This window comes from Scyliorhinus torazame, chromosome 10 (genome assembly GCF_047496885.1).
Source record: "Scyliorhinus torazame isolate Kashiwa2021f chromosome 10, sScyTor2.1, whole genome shotgun sequence".
In the NCBI taxonomy this organism is placed as follows: Eukaryota; Metazoa; Chordata; class Chondrichthyes; order Carcharhiniformes; family Scyliorhinidae; genus Scyliorhinus; species Scyliorhinus torazame.
The window spans coordinates 110,250,079-110,263,870 of record NC_092716.1 but is presented as its reverse complement, the minus strand read 5'-3'; the positions used below and the strand labels follow the sequence as shown (position 1 = coordinate 110,263,870).

Below are 13,792 nucleotides of genomic sequence, written 5' to 3'. Positions count from 1 at the left end.
GCTTGAAGGTCCCTAATGTTTCCGACTCAACTACTTCCACAGGCAGTGCATTCCATGCCCCCACTACTCTCTGGGTAAAGAACCTAGCTCTGATATCCCTCCTATATCTTCCACCTTTCACCTTAAATTTATGTCCCCTTGTAATGGTGTGTTCCATCTGGGGAAAAAGTCTCTGACTGTCTACTCTATCTATTCCCCTGATCATCTTATAAACCTCTATCAAGTCGCCCCTCATCCTTCTCCGCTCTAATGAGAAAAGGCCTAGCACCCTCAACCTTTCCTCGTAAGACCTACTCTCCATTCCAGGCAACATCCTGGTAAATTTTCTTTGCACCTTTTCCAGAGCTTCCACATCCTTCCTAAAATGAGGCGACCAGAACTGTACACAGTACTCCAAATGTGGCCTTACCAAAGTTTTGTACAGCTGCATCATCACCTCACGGCTCTTAAATTCAATCCCTCTGTTAATGAACGCGAGCACACCATAGGCCTTCTTCACAGCTCTATCCACTTGAGTGGCAACTTTCAAAGATGTATGAACATAGACCCCAAGGTCTCTCTACTCCTCCACAATGCCAAGAACTCTACCGTTAACCCTGTATTCCGCATTCATATTTGTCCTTCCAAAATGGACAACCTCACACTCAGAGACTTGAAACTCCCCATGCTGACCATTCAACGGCCTCCTATTGACCACCCAAAAACTACCCCATCGCCTGACTAGTCCTGTCCACACCCAACTACCCCTCCCCACCTTCCGACTTGACCTGACTACCCTCCATCTCATTTTCACAGTAACTTCATTGCAGTGTTAGTGTAAGCCTACTTGTGACACTAATAAAGATTATTTCCCAGCCTGACAACCCCTCCACCCCAATAACCCCAAATCTGACCCAAGTACCTATCCCAAACCGGAACCAACAATCCACCCTGACAGCGTGACTACTTCCCAGACCCAACTACACCTGTACCCACCTCACCCACCAACCACTGCCCATTCATCCATTCAGTAACTTTCAAGCTGGATCTTTAAACTTACCATTTGACAGCTAGTACCCTAAAAAGGGGGTGCATCCTGTCTCTCCCCCACCCCCCCCGCCCAACTACTCCGCTATGATACAGCGCTCCAAGGGCCAGTGTACTCTATATTTCTGAGCTTGGAAGGTCCCCGAAGAAATGCAGAGCAGTGTCGAGAGGGGGAAATATTTGAACAGAGAGGCAATCCAACAATCATTGCTGCTCCTCGGAAGGTCCAGGTCGACATATTTATGTGGTCACCAAAGCAATAATGCAATAGTGTGCTTACTGACAGTGATGCATTAATGTACTCACTGAAGCATAAATGCATTAGTCCGCTTACCAAAGCAGCAATCCATAGTGTAGTCACAAAGCAAGAATACATCCATGTACTTGCTAAAGCAACAATGCATTAGCGTGCTCACCAAAGCAATAACGCATTCATGTGCTCACTAAAGCAACAATGCATTAGTATGCTCACTGAAGCAGTGCTGCATTCACGTGCTCACCAAAGCAATTCCAGTGCTCACTCATTCACCTGAGGAAGGAGCTGCGCTCCGAAAGCTAGTGACATCGAAACAAACCTGTTGGACTTTAACCTGGTGTTGTAAGACTTCGTACAGTGCTCACTAAAGTAAGTGTGCTCTCTGAAGCAGTGTTGCATTAATGTGTTCACCAAAGCAATATGGCAATAGTGTGCTCACCAAAGCGACACCACATTCATGTATCATTATAAACAATACATTGGTGTGCTCACGTGATGCATTAACGTGCTCACGGAAGCAACAATGCATTAGTCTGCTCACTGAAGCAGTAATGCATTCATGTGCTCACTAAAGCAGCGATACATCATCAAAGCAGCAATGCACTTGCATGCTCACTATAGCAGCAATGAGTTTGGATCACTAAGCAAACAATTCATCAATAAGCTACCTTGTGTTAGTGTGCCCATCAGAGTCACAAAGCATTAGAAAGCAGTTTATCCAGTACAGCAATGTATCAAGACAAGTAAAACGGCTATACATTGGATCACAAAGTTCAGGTTTATCTCCCTTTAGCAGGTCACAGACACAAAGCAGTAACTCGCAGTGAGGGAGCTAAGAGAGTACACGTGTCAGAGACATGTACCAGGGAAAGTGAGCAACCCTGATTCTCCGTATCTCTGGTCTTCGGGTTGATGTTTAGTGTGATACTTGTGCAGAAGGTAAACACCTGGAAAGGGGGCACAGAGAGATCTCCTGACGGAAGTACCTTGGGAAGGAATAGTGTCTTCGGAGCAGGACGGGGTAGTGGTTTGGGTGCTGTAGCCGCTCGAGTATTGCAATGAGTCGCGGCTACTCTTCTGGTGTTCCAGGCTCAGACCACGGGTCAACACCATAGCTAGATCACTGGCTGCTGTGGAGATTTCCTCCCCATGCTGTAAAAGAAATGAGCCAAGAGACATGCTTACTGCAAACAAACAGAATGTCCCACCCTTCTTGAGGAGAGTACTAGGTTTCTTCAACTAGTTGTTAAAGAGACAGCAACTGCCCGGGTGTGTCTGGAGTGCCCCATTTCACTCCAGCTCTAAGGGGATCCTGTATTGGCTCTTCCTGCTCCTTTTTAAAGCGTTGGCATTTGCCTTCCATTTATTGGGATCAGAATTGAGAGAGGAGCAGGCAGTCAGAGCTGAACTCGAATGTCCTCTCTCTGGTTGGGAAAATCAATGACCTTGATTTGCATTGTCAGCATTTTCTGATTTCATTATCCACGTCTAAAGCCAACAGGAGTATCCTTTTCTTCACATTGCTGTTAAATACCAGTTTGCCGACAACTGTAAGAAGGACAGTCTAGTTGGCAGACATTGGAGGCAGTACAATATACAGGTCTTTGTGCAGAAAGCCCCCTGGGCTCTCCAGGGGCCCCAGTAGGGACAAGGTACAAGGCAGAGCAGGGTTGGAAGCTATTATAAAGGCTGCTTAATTCTCTGTACCAACTCTGTACGTGGTCTGTAGATTTAACAGAATTCCGTTTCCCCGGGTGATGCCCAGGGCTGATTTACATATGACAGATACTTTGATAACTGTGATCATGGTACCGGTCCATCCCATATTAAGGGATATGTACTGGCATGTCTTGGAAGCAAGAGCCCACCACCTTAATCCATAATATAAATTGCCGCAAAGGGGGGGGGGGGGGGGGATGGGGGAATCTGTAAAGGTGGCACACTCACATACTGTACCTTAGCAGCAAGTGATGCTGCTGTCACACGGGGCCTCTGTATCTCCTCCACACTAATCCCCGGATAGACCATGGTGGCCGAGACTGCCTCGGCCTCCCGATAACGTTCCGTTGTCTCCTTGCGCCTCTGCAAAGTGTTCACCACTGGTTGGTCGTAAGGACCAGGCTTGGACCAGTCCTGGAAAGTTGAGAGAAGCATCCAGTGAATAGAAATGTTGGGATGGGAGCAGATGCAGAGTAATTGTTTGCAACAGGGAAGGGAGGGGAGGATTTAGTTCGGCTGAGATATTACAGCGCTGCAGCAATTTAAGAGTTAAAGGAGGATGGCATTCTGGGATTGCATAAAGCTGTCTCGGTAAAGATGGCTCCCATGATTATCTTTAATACTCTGTCACCAAGGCTCCTTCAGCCACCCTTGCACTCCCAGGCATTAGGTTCCACTCACCCATCACCCTTCAGTGATCTTCCTGTTTCCCAGTGAATTAAAACAACCCTGTCCTCATGTTACATCCCTGCACCTCACCCTCTTCCCTACCCTCCCTCTCCCCACCCCACTGCTCCTTACCATCCACCACCCCATTCCTCCCTCTCCACACACCTCCTCTCCCCACTCTAACTGTTAATATCTCTTACTCTTTCAGCTCTGGTCCCAGCACAGCCCCTTCCACTGAGGTCTTGCCTCACTTCCCAGGCCTCTACTCCCACTTCCCAACTCGGCCTCCCCCTTAAACCCCTTGTGAAAAAGCTCCTGGGATGTTGAGTTGTGCGAGGGGTGCTATCAAGCATTAGTTACTGCTGTTTGAGTTTCCTTTTCACATCGGCCATCTTATGAGGCTAATTTTGTTCTGCTGAGCTCATTGGCAACAGGAAGTGGACTCAGATTAGCCAAATTCATTGCACATGAACCAGTTAGAGCTAGAGACAAGAGGAAGTGAAGTCAATGGCTGGAGTCATGTGATTAAGCAGCAGCCAATCCGCAACCATCCGTTTTCTGCCCCATACAAGTCTGGTTGCACCCCCCGAGAATTCCATCCCTTTTGTCTAAGTCTTTACTTCCACAATCAACTCATTGTTTTTTTCCTGCACTCTGGGGCAGCTTCCTTCTTTAAAAATAAATTTAGAGTACCCAATTCCTTTTTGTCCAATTAAGGGCCACTTTAGTGTGGCCAATTCACCTACCCTGAGCACATTTTTGTGTTGTGGGGGCGAGATCCAGGCAGACACGGGGAGAAGGTGCAAACTCCACATGGACAATGACCCGGGGCCGGGATCGAACCCGGGTCGTCGATGCCGTGTTATCCATTGGGGCAGCTGCCTTTTTGTGACTTTATTTCCTCCGCCCTGCATATCGTTTAGAGGGTGAAATAGCTGCTTTTAAAGCAGACCAAGGCAGGCCAGCAGCACGGTTCAATTCCCGTACCAGCCTCCCCGAACAGGCGCCGGAATGTGGCGACTAGGGGCTTGTCACAGTAACTTAATTTGAAGCCTTTATGTGACAATAAGCGATTTTCATTTCATTTCATTTCTCTCGGCCTTTGCCCGTCTCTGTTTTTAAGCTGTTTTGTTTTGTTTTTTTGCCTCTTTCCTGCCTCTCTCTCCTCCCATTGGCTGCATCCCTCCAACCTCCTTCAGGTCCACACACAGCCATAACTGCCGTGAATTCATTGGAAACGGCCAATCTCTTCACTTTGTTCTGCTTCGGCCAAGCTGTCAGCTTTATATGATCCCAAGTTGCCACACATAACGCACACTGTGCTAAAATAAGCTGCCAAAAGAGGGGTGTTAGTGGTACAATCAATTGTGAGGTTATTCATGCAAATAATCAGAGAAGGAACAATGAATTAACGGAAAGGGGATGTGATGAGAGAGAAGCCAAAATTAAACAAAGCAAAATGAAATGGTGATGAAACAAACCTTCCAGCTAGGAATCGTTGATGAGAGGGCAGTGCCAGGTCCAAGGGAGTGATTAAAGGGAGGGGGATCAGGGAAAACAGCAGGGTTAGGCCTACTGCAGGCCCTTGTGTCAGGGATGATGGGAGCAGAGCCAGAGAACGCAGGTGAAGAGCACTCACTAGGAAGATGGTAATACACAAACCCAGGCATGAACTGCAGATGGAAGAACATGATATCAGCACAGGCAACAAGTGGACAGCCACGGGAAGGTTCTCAAAGGAAATGCCAGCAAAACCACAACTTAAATGACACCTTATGCGATCTGACGGCCTTCACAGGGTGAGCATCAGACGATCCAAATTTGTACCGGGCAATGGTTCCACCATAAAAATCCAAAAATTGATTTGTTTTGGAAAGATGGTAGAAGATGTTTATCGGTCATGTGACTCACAGGTATGCTAACCGCCTGTGTCTCTGGCTGGCAGAAAATCCCCACACACCTGGTCAAAACGGGGCTCTTGGGGTCACGAGTGAGCGTCACTGTGGTGACTCATTTCCCCAGAGGTGGAGTTAACCTGGGCCACTCCCACATCAGGCTTGGATGGGGGCAGCTGGACTGAGATGTGGATCTACATTTTGGGATAATTGGCTTGGTGACAAAGTGATAGGTAGTGCTTCCAGCCAGATGGTTGCAATTTGTGTGGAATCAGCCACCATCATGGACTCCATGGAAGCAATCTGCAACCCTGTCATTTTATGCAAAGTTGGCAGGTTGTAGATCTACTCGGTGATCTTTGGTGCGATCACAGCATCGGGTCTTCGGCATCCCAGTGCTGGCTTCCACACAATGGGATGATTTCTTTGAGGCTGCCACCAGATTAGGAAAGGGCTCCTCATCACTAAAGGTCCGGCCTTCCTGTGCCTTTGCCTTGCCAATGTATTAAAATCTAAAGCAAATGTGCCTTCAAAGTGGCTGAAAACCTCAATCGCCACAATTCAAACCAACACAAAGGGACTGATGTTCCCCAGTCAGTTCCACATCAACAGAATTAGAGGGGCTTTGATGACAAGTTGTGTTTTCTGTTTGGAGCATTCCCTTGAAACGTGGGCACAAACATCGGGCCTGCAAAACCAGACAATCAAAAGGTTCATCAGCTGCCCACCCCCAGCAGCCAAACCTCAAGAAAGCGGCTATAAATTTGTATAGTCAGATCCCCGTGGAATTTTTGGTTGAATACTGTAAGCTTTCAAAGTATTTGCAAGGAGCAACTCTCTGGATCCAACAGAGATCCCTTCCAAATGCTCCCATTGTTGCAGCTCCCTTGCATCACCGTAACCCTCCAATGGGCATGAAAATATTTGAAGTCAACACACATATTTGCATAACTTATTGAATAATCAGTGACAAAACTCCAGGTGTCTGGCTGGATATCCTTGTCCTTTGCTTACCCCTGTTCTGCCATTAACACATTCTGATCTCTTAATATGCCACTATCAGCATCCTTCTTAGTCATTATCACCACCATTTACATTCTCTCTTGACTTTTTGTCAATCTCCACCTGGTCCTCTATCCAGCCCCATTGCTCCACCCCCTCCCAGCAGTATAAATCTCTTCCTATTTCCAATTCTCTCTCGCTTTGATAGAGTTTTCCAAACTCGAAACGATAGCTCCCTTCTCTCTCCACAGATGCTGTCAGGTCTGCTGAGATTGTCCAGCATTTTCTGTTTTTGTTTCAGATTCCAGCATCCGCAGTAATTTGCTTTTCACAGAACCCCTACACTGCAGAAGGAGGCCATTCGGGCCACTGAGTCTGCACCAACCATTTGAAAAACCTTCCTACAGAGACCCAATCCTCACCCTATCCCGGTAACCACACCCAACCTTTGAACACTTATGGGCAACTTAGTATTGCCAGTCCACCTAACCTGCACATCTTTGGACTGTGTGTGTGGGTGCTTGAAAAGAGAAAGCAATTTGGCAGGCTGGATAAGAAGAAAATATTTCCTTTGGCAAAGGAACCAAATAGGGGCCCAATCTTGAATTTAAGAGCCAGGTCATTCAGGAGTAAATCACAAAGCAATTCTTCCCACACAGGGCAATGGGAATCTGGAACTAGTTCCCCGGAAAGGCTGTAGATATTCTGGATCTTCTGAGATGATCAATATTCAAAGTTGGAAAAATAGATTCAAGGAACAAAGGAGCCATGATCTAACTCAATAGCGGAACAGTTCTGAAGGGATGAATGGCCTCCTGTTCCTACATTTTTTTCTTTATTTTTGCTCTAAATACAATGGGCGGAATTTTCCCCAAATTGCACAGAGTGCTGGACCAGGCCATAAATGCTATGTGAAACTCGGCGGCTTCACAGGCCTTTGCCCGTCTGATTAAACAGCACTCTGTGCAATTTCAGAGTGCTGGCAAGGATCACACAGCCAACTGTGGGGGTGGAGGGGGGAGATAGCCAGGTTCCGCACGCATGAGTACGGCCTCAACCGGGACCTTGGATTCATGTCGCATTACATTCACCCCCCACCATCTGGCCTGGGCTTGCAAAGTCCTACCAACTGTCCTGGCTTGAGACAATTCACACCTCTTGATAACCTATGATTATCCCTCTCTCCAGTTGCTCCGTCTGGACCTGTAAAGACCTAACTATCTGCAAAGACTCGCATTCAAAACATCATTGCATCATTGACTGTGTCTATATATGTGGTTGTGGAACCCAACTCTTCATTCACCTGAGGAAGGAGCTGCGCTCCGAAAGCTAGTGATTCGAAACAAACCTGTTGGACTTTAAACCTGGTGTTGTAAAACATAATCCTGGCAACTTCCCATAATTCTCAATATGATTCAGTGAATATCCTGAGGTGTGATAAATAGTGAGTGAGTGTGGTGCTCACAGTAATGTGCAGAAAACAAACAATATGCTAGGGGTAGTATCTGTGTACTGAATCACCTTCATATCTAAAAAAACCCCAAATACATCCAAGGCTTACAGTATAAAAAGGGGAGATCCCAAATTGCCCCCAAACACTGAAATTAATGATCAAAGGATGTGGGTGAACCCATTTATCTCGACGATGTTGTCTGATCTAACGGCTTTTGCAGGCCTCGATGGGGGAGAATTGGCGATGCGTATGGGTGATTCACCTTTTCACCACCTGACCACACTCCTGCTGTGGAGCTAGAACTAACCGAAGTGGGTGAGCTACACTCGCTAACCGACTGACACGTCTCCGATGCCTCAGAGGAAGCCGAGCTCGACGATTTCTGCCACGCATCCAGGGTCAAAGGGCACCATACAGGGAAGCAAGAAAAGGGGAAAGAGCACATCAGGTTAGATTGTCAAACATACAGGGACATTCTGCAAAGGAACAAGAGTCTGGACCAGCTTGTCTGTACAGTTCTGGTTCGGAAGGCTACCCTGCACATCTTTGGACATTGGGGGACAATTTAACATGTCCAATCTACCTAACCTGCACATCTTTGGACTGTGGGATGAAACGGGAGCACCTGGAGGAAACCCACGCAGACACGGGGAGAACGTACAACTCCACATAGACAGTCATCCAAGGCCTGAATCGAATCTGGGTCCCTGGTGCTGTGAGGCAGCAGTGCTAACCACCGTGCCGCCCCTAGGTTGGCACTCACATGCAGCACTGAAGAAGTGCTGCACTGTCTGAGGCTCTGTCTATTGGTAAAGATTTCAAATTGAGGTCTTGTCTGCCCTTTCAGGTGGGGGCAGAAAAGACCCCATCGCACTTTCCGAAGGGGTAGAGGGGAGCTCTCCTTGGTGTTCCCTCCAATATTAATGCCTTGACTATCAACACAGAAGAATAATTTCTCTCATCATTATTTCATGCCTATTTGCGGGAGGTTGCTGTGTTCATATTGACTGCTGCTTTTCCCCACATTACAACAGTAACTACATTTCAAAACTACTTAATTGGCAGTAAAGTGCTTTGGAATTCTGCTGAGGGACTATCTAAATGCAACTCTGTTTGTTTCATCAACACATCTCCTTTCGACTATAAACCTCACATAACATTGGTTTAGTCAAGGCTCCAGACTCACGGATGAACATGTTATCAGTGGGAATGCATAGGTAAGAAAACCAAGGTGCACTTACCTGGCTGGTAATGTCCGATGGCATAGGTGATGGCGGTTTGGAGTACATGGCGTCCTGGGATATGAAGCCGGAGTCGTGCGAGGAGACGCTGGAGAGGCGGGTGCTGGCGCTGGCAGGGTGGGCCAAGCTGCGATAGCGATAGTTTGAACTTGGTGAGTGAGTTTGGGAACCGCTGGAGCGAGAAGTGCTACTGTTTGTACTGTTTACACTGCTGGGAGGGGAGGGGTGTGGTAGGTGGAAGGGTGTGAGGGTGGGAAGGCGAGGGAGACAATTTAAGACAGGATCAGACTCACGTAAAGAAAAATCACAGACAAAGCAGGAAGCTACACAACAAGCACGGGCTGGGGGGTTAGCATTCATGCTGGGACACTGATCACAGGTTGTCACTTGGCACATTTCCCTTTTCTCATCTCCCTTTCCCTTAGTTTGCCACTTAGGACTGGTTGGCAACTTGCCTCAAATGGATGGAATACAGACCATAGTGCCATGGGCATCAATCACCAATGGCCATCTCCCCTAATCTGCGCTCAGGCCTCTCCCTTACAGGGAAGAAGGGAAAGCTACAGCTAACCTGGCCCCTCACAAATATTAGCAGAGGCCTGGATACAGTTATGTTACCAACACAATACCCAGGGGCAGTGGGCAGGTGTCCTGGGCTTTATTAGTAGAATACAAAACCAAAGAAGTTATGCTGAACCTTTATAAACCACCAGTTACACCTCAATTGGAGTCTTGTGTTTAATTCTAGGCATGGCACTTTAGGGGGGGATGTCAAGGTCAGAGAGAGCATGCAGACGAGATTTACTGGAATGATGCCAGGGATGAGGGGCTTCAGTAATGTGGAGAGGCTGGGCCTGACCTTTTGAGCAGAGAAGGTCAATGAGCGATTTGACAGATAGTTCAAAATCAGGTGTAAAATAAATAAGGAGAAACTGTCTCCAATGGCAGAAGAGTCAGTAACCGAGGACATGGATTTAAGGTATCTGTCAACAACAACAAAAAAAAAAAAAGAGGTGAGGTGAATGAACTTTATTTTAACCCAGTGAGTTCTGATCTGGATGTCCGAAAGGGGTGGAGGAAACTGATTCAATAATAGCTTCCAGAGGGGAATTCAAATAATACTTAAAGGGAAAAAACCTTACAGAATTATTACAGGGAACAGGGATTGATTGGATAACGCTAGTAGCGCACAGACAGGCATGATGGGCAGAATGGACTTCTTATGTGCTACATCAATCTATGATTCTATTTGTCATTAAAAAGGCATACACTCTAAATGGGAACAGACACATCTACACTCAAGTCAACATGACATGGCTAACAGAGCTCGCAGAGGGTGAAGTGCGTGGTCTCGTGACATGGCGTCGGCATCAGCCTAACCTTGGGCCTTGACTGAGCAAGGGACTGTCCATTAAAGGATCCGTCAGGTCACATTGATTATATTTCAATGATTCCTTCATGGCGAGGAGCCCCAATTTACAGCATTACCCCATAGTTTGCCCGCACGCTAATCAACAAGGTCACCTGACTGAATAACAAGGTCCTCTGACTGAATCAGGAACTTGTGCAAATGGAAGCGGTTCAGTAAAACGATTGATTGGTTGTCACGCACTAGCCATAAAAAATGGATAAATAATCCTTGTTGTATATGTTTTTTTAATGAATAGATTGGTGGTAGTTGGACAGCCAGTTACAAATCAATCCAGCAACACTGAAGGAAACTGCAGTGACCATGGACAAGCCGCTTCACACAGGTTTATAGATTATATTTACATTTTCATCACTCCATTTCCTCAAGTTGGAATTCAGTTATAGGTTTGGAAAATTAGTCCCCTTTTTCCATAAGAGGTTCCACAGAAACCTCAGCAGCGAAGATGTTGATCTTTTCCGAAGGCCCGCAGCAATGGTGAGTCTCACGGACAGGGGAGTCTGATCGGGAATAGATTCCGAGGCTGCTGATTGAGAAATGCTTTCTCTCCATTGTATTTTTCCCTGGACTCGTTCCTGTGTAAACTCCCCACCAACAGGAATCAAACGTGTTTGGATAGATCTCCAGCGGGAATTAATTCTGAAAGTGTAGCCCCCAACTTCCCCAAATCACAGGGAGCCATCACCCAAAGTCATAAGGACTGTGATTTCCTCCCCTTCTGTAGTCAATGCTCTGGAACTTAACACAAAGCCTTAGATGCAGCAATGCCTGGCCTAGAGGGAGAGACAGTGGGATGGAAATATTATCTCATTGGGAGGGGAGTGGGGCATGGGAGGGCTGGCTCCACTGCCTTGTCAATCATACATACCTGCACATGCTGGATTTGCGAGAGCCAGAACTGCTGGGTGAAGAGGGTGGAGTCTGATAGGACCAGCTATAGTCAGATCCCTTCAGATCTTTAATCACCTGCATGACAAACAGAGGGAGGGAGGGGAGGGTTACAGCTGATGATATAGAACATACAGGGCCTCAAAGGGAAGGAGAGTCCAGGGAATGTCGCTTTGATTCTAATACTTGAAAACCGTTTGAAGAAAATGATATTAGAAGAATCTCTTTAAGGCTTTTTATTTTTCAATCACCCACAACTGTTCCAAGCAGAAAAACACCACATCGCAGTGGATCTCTTTAAATGCAAACTGCTACCAACAAACTGCTCCCCCAGACTATCCTTTCATCCAAGGGTGCTCCCTCAGACTATCCTTTCACCCAAGGGTGCTCTCTCAGACTATCCTTTCACCCAAGGGTGCTCCCTCTTATACTTTCACCCACGGGTGCTCCCTCAGACTATCCTTTCACCCACGGGTGCTCCCTCAGGCCATCCTTTCACCTAAGGGTGCTCCCTCTAATCCTTTCACCCAAGGGTGCTCTCTCAGACTATCCTTTTACCCAACGGTGCTCCCTCAGACTATTCTTTTACCCATGGGTGCTCCCTCAGACCATCCTTTCATCCAAGGATGCTTCCTCAGACTATCCTTTCACCCAAGGGTGCTCAGTCAGACTATCCTTTCACCCAAGGGTGCTCCCTCAGACAATCCTTTCACCCAAGGGTGCCCCCTAAGACGATCTTTGCCTTTAAATATGAATTTGTTGTCAGGGGGCAGATGCAGGCAGTTGGTCTGCCAATCCACCCTGATAAAGCCACTCTATCACAATATTTATCAGGTTCTGAATTCTGAAGTCCATATGTTGATGACTTTTTTCACGTGTTTCCTGATATTAGCACTAATTTTGCATGTTATTAGTTTGAAGCTTGATCTACTGCCAGGGCTAGTTATTTTGAAATAGCATTCCTGGTCCATCTTTCCAAACTGTTTACTACATTTCAAACCTCTATAACATTACCTGTCAGGCGCTCCTAAATTTCTTTGGTCCTTTCTGACACCTCACATGCAAGAAGTTGACCACCCAGTTTCTGAAAACCCCCTTTTTGCATGAGCAGAACTGGATAACATACTCAACACGTGACCGGATCTGAGCATCATTCGCTTCAAACGTGACTTTCCTCGACCTGTATTGTTCTCCAATACTTACTGCCTCTTTCTATCCACCCTTGTCCTCCACAGATCTCCTGCCCCAGGCTCTTACCAGCTTGCAGATGTTCACTCTTTATCATTTGCTTAGGCTCTGCAGGTTATGCATAGTGCTGTGTGCAATCAGGGCTTGGTAGAAGGCTGGAAGGCCAGGTGGCATATGAGCAAAATTTATGAATGGGGAGCAACACAATGCATACCTAAAAATGAGATGTCAAACCTGGTGAAGGCACAATGTGGGACTACTTGCGTGCCAAACACCACGCAATAGACAGATTTAAATAATCCTATAATCAATGGATCAGGTCTAAGCTCTGCCGTCCTGTCGCACCCAGTTGTGAAAGGTGGTGGAAAATTAAACAATGCACAGGAGGATAGACTCCACAAGTATCCCCATCCTCAATGATGAGAGAGTCCAGCACATCAGTGCAAAAGACAAGGCTGCAGCATTTGTAACCACCTTCAGCGAGAAGTGCCGAGTGGATGTTCCATCTTGACCTCCTATGGAGGTCTCCAGCATCCCAGATGCCCGTCTTCGACCAATTCGATTCGCTCCAGGTGATGTTAAGAACAAGCTCAAGGCACTGGAAACAGCAACGTCTATGGGTCCAGCCAACACTCCAGCAGTAGTACTTAAGACGTGCTCCAGCAGCAGAATGCTTGCACAGCAACTAAAAAAGAGAGCAGCGGCTAGGGAAATAGGAAAGGTAGTTGATGGGGAGGGGAACCTGGTGGGGGACCCGGTAGGACTGAACAAGGTGTTTAGCGACTTCTATAGCAAGCTGTACACCTCGGAACCCCCCACGGGACCGGAGGGGGTGAGGCGCTTTTTGGACGGACTGACCTTCCCAAGAGTAGGTAGGGGGTTGGTAGACAGGCTGGGTGCCCCGATCAGGACCGAAGAAGTACTGGGGGGCCTGAAGGTCATGCAGTCGGGTAAAGCCCCGGGGCCGGACGGATACCCGGTGGTGTTTTATAAAAAGTTCTCCGAGATAGTGGGGCCGGTGCTGGT

The 13,792-nt window shown here is 47.2% G+C and overlaps 1 protein-coding gene across 22 annotated transcripts in view; it reads right to left on the bottom strand.

The window, feature by feature from the left end:
• The window catches only part of LOC140430845 (protein MTSS 2-like), a 279,557-nt gene that overhangs the window by 41,231 nt on the left and 224,534 nt on the right, over positions 1–13,792 (bottom strand). For 2 of the 22 annotated variants that reach the window (XM_072518580.1, XM_072518583.1), the window contains 6 exons: positions 11,559–11,656; positions 9,262–9,469; positions 8,283–8,402; positions 5,152–5,343; positions 3,230–3,415; positions 2,230–2,434 (listed from right to left, as the gene is read on the bottom strand). In XM_072518580.1, coding sequence (XP_072374681.1) covers positions 2,230–2,434; positions 3,230–3,415; positions 5,152–5,343; positions 8,283–8,402; positions 9,262–9,469; positions 11,559–11,656 — 1,009 coding nt within the window. Of the gene's footprint in view, positions 1–2,229; positions 2,435–3,229; positions 3,416–5,151; positions 5,344–8,282; positions 8,403–9,261; positions 9,473–11,558; positions 11,657–13,792 lie in introns of all 22 variants that reach the window. The other 20 variants (XM_072518579.1, XM_072518581.1, XM_072518592.1 and 17 more) reach the window with 15 other exon arrangements.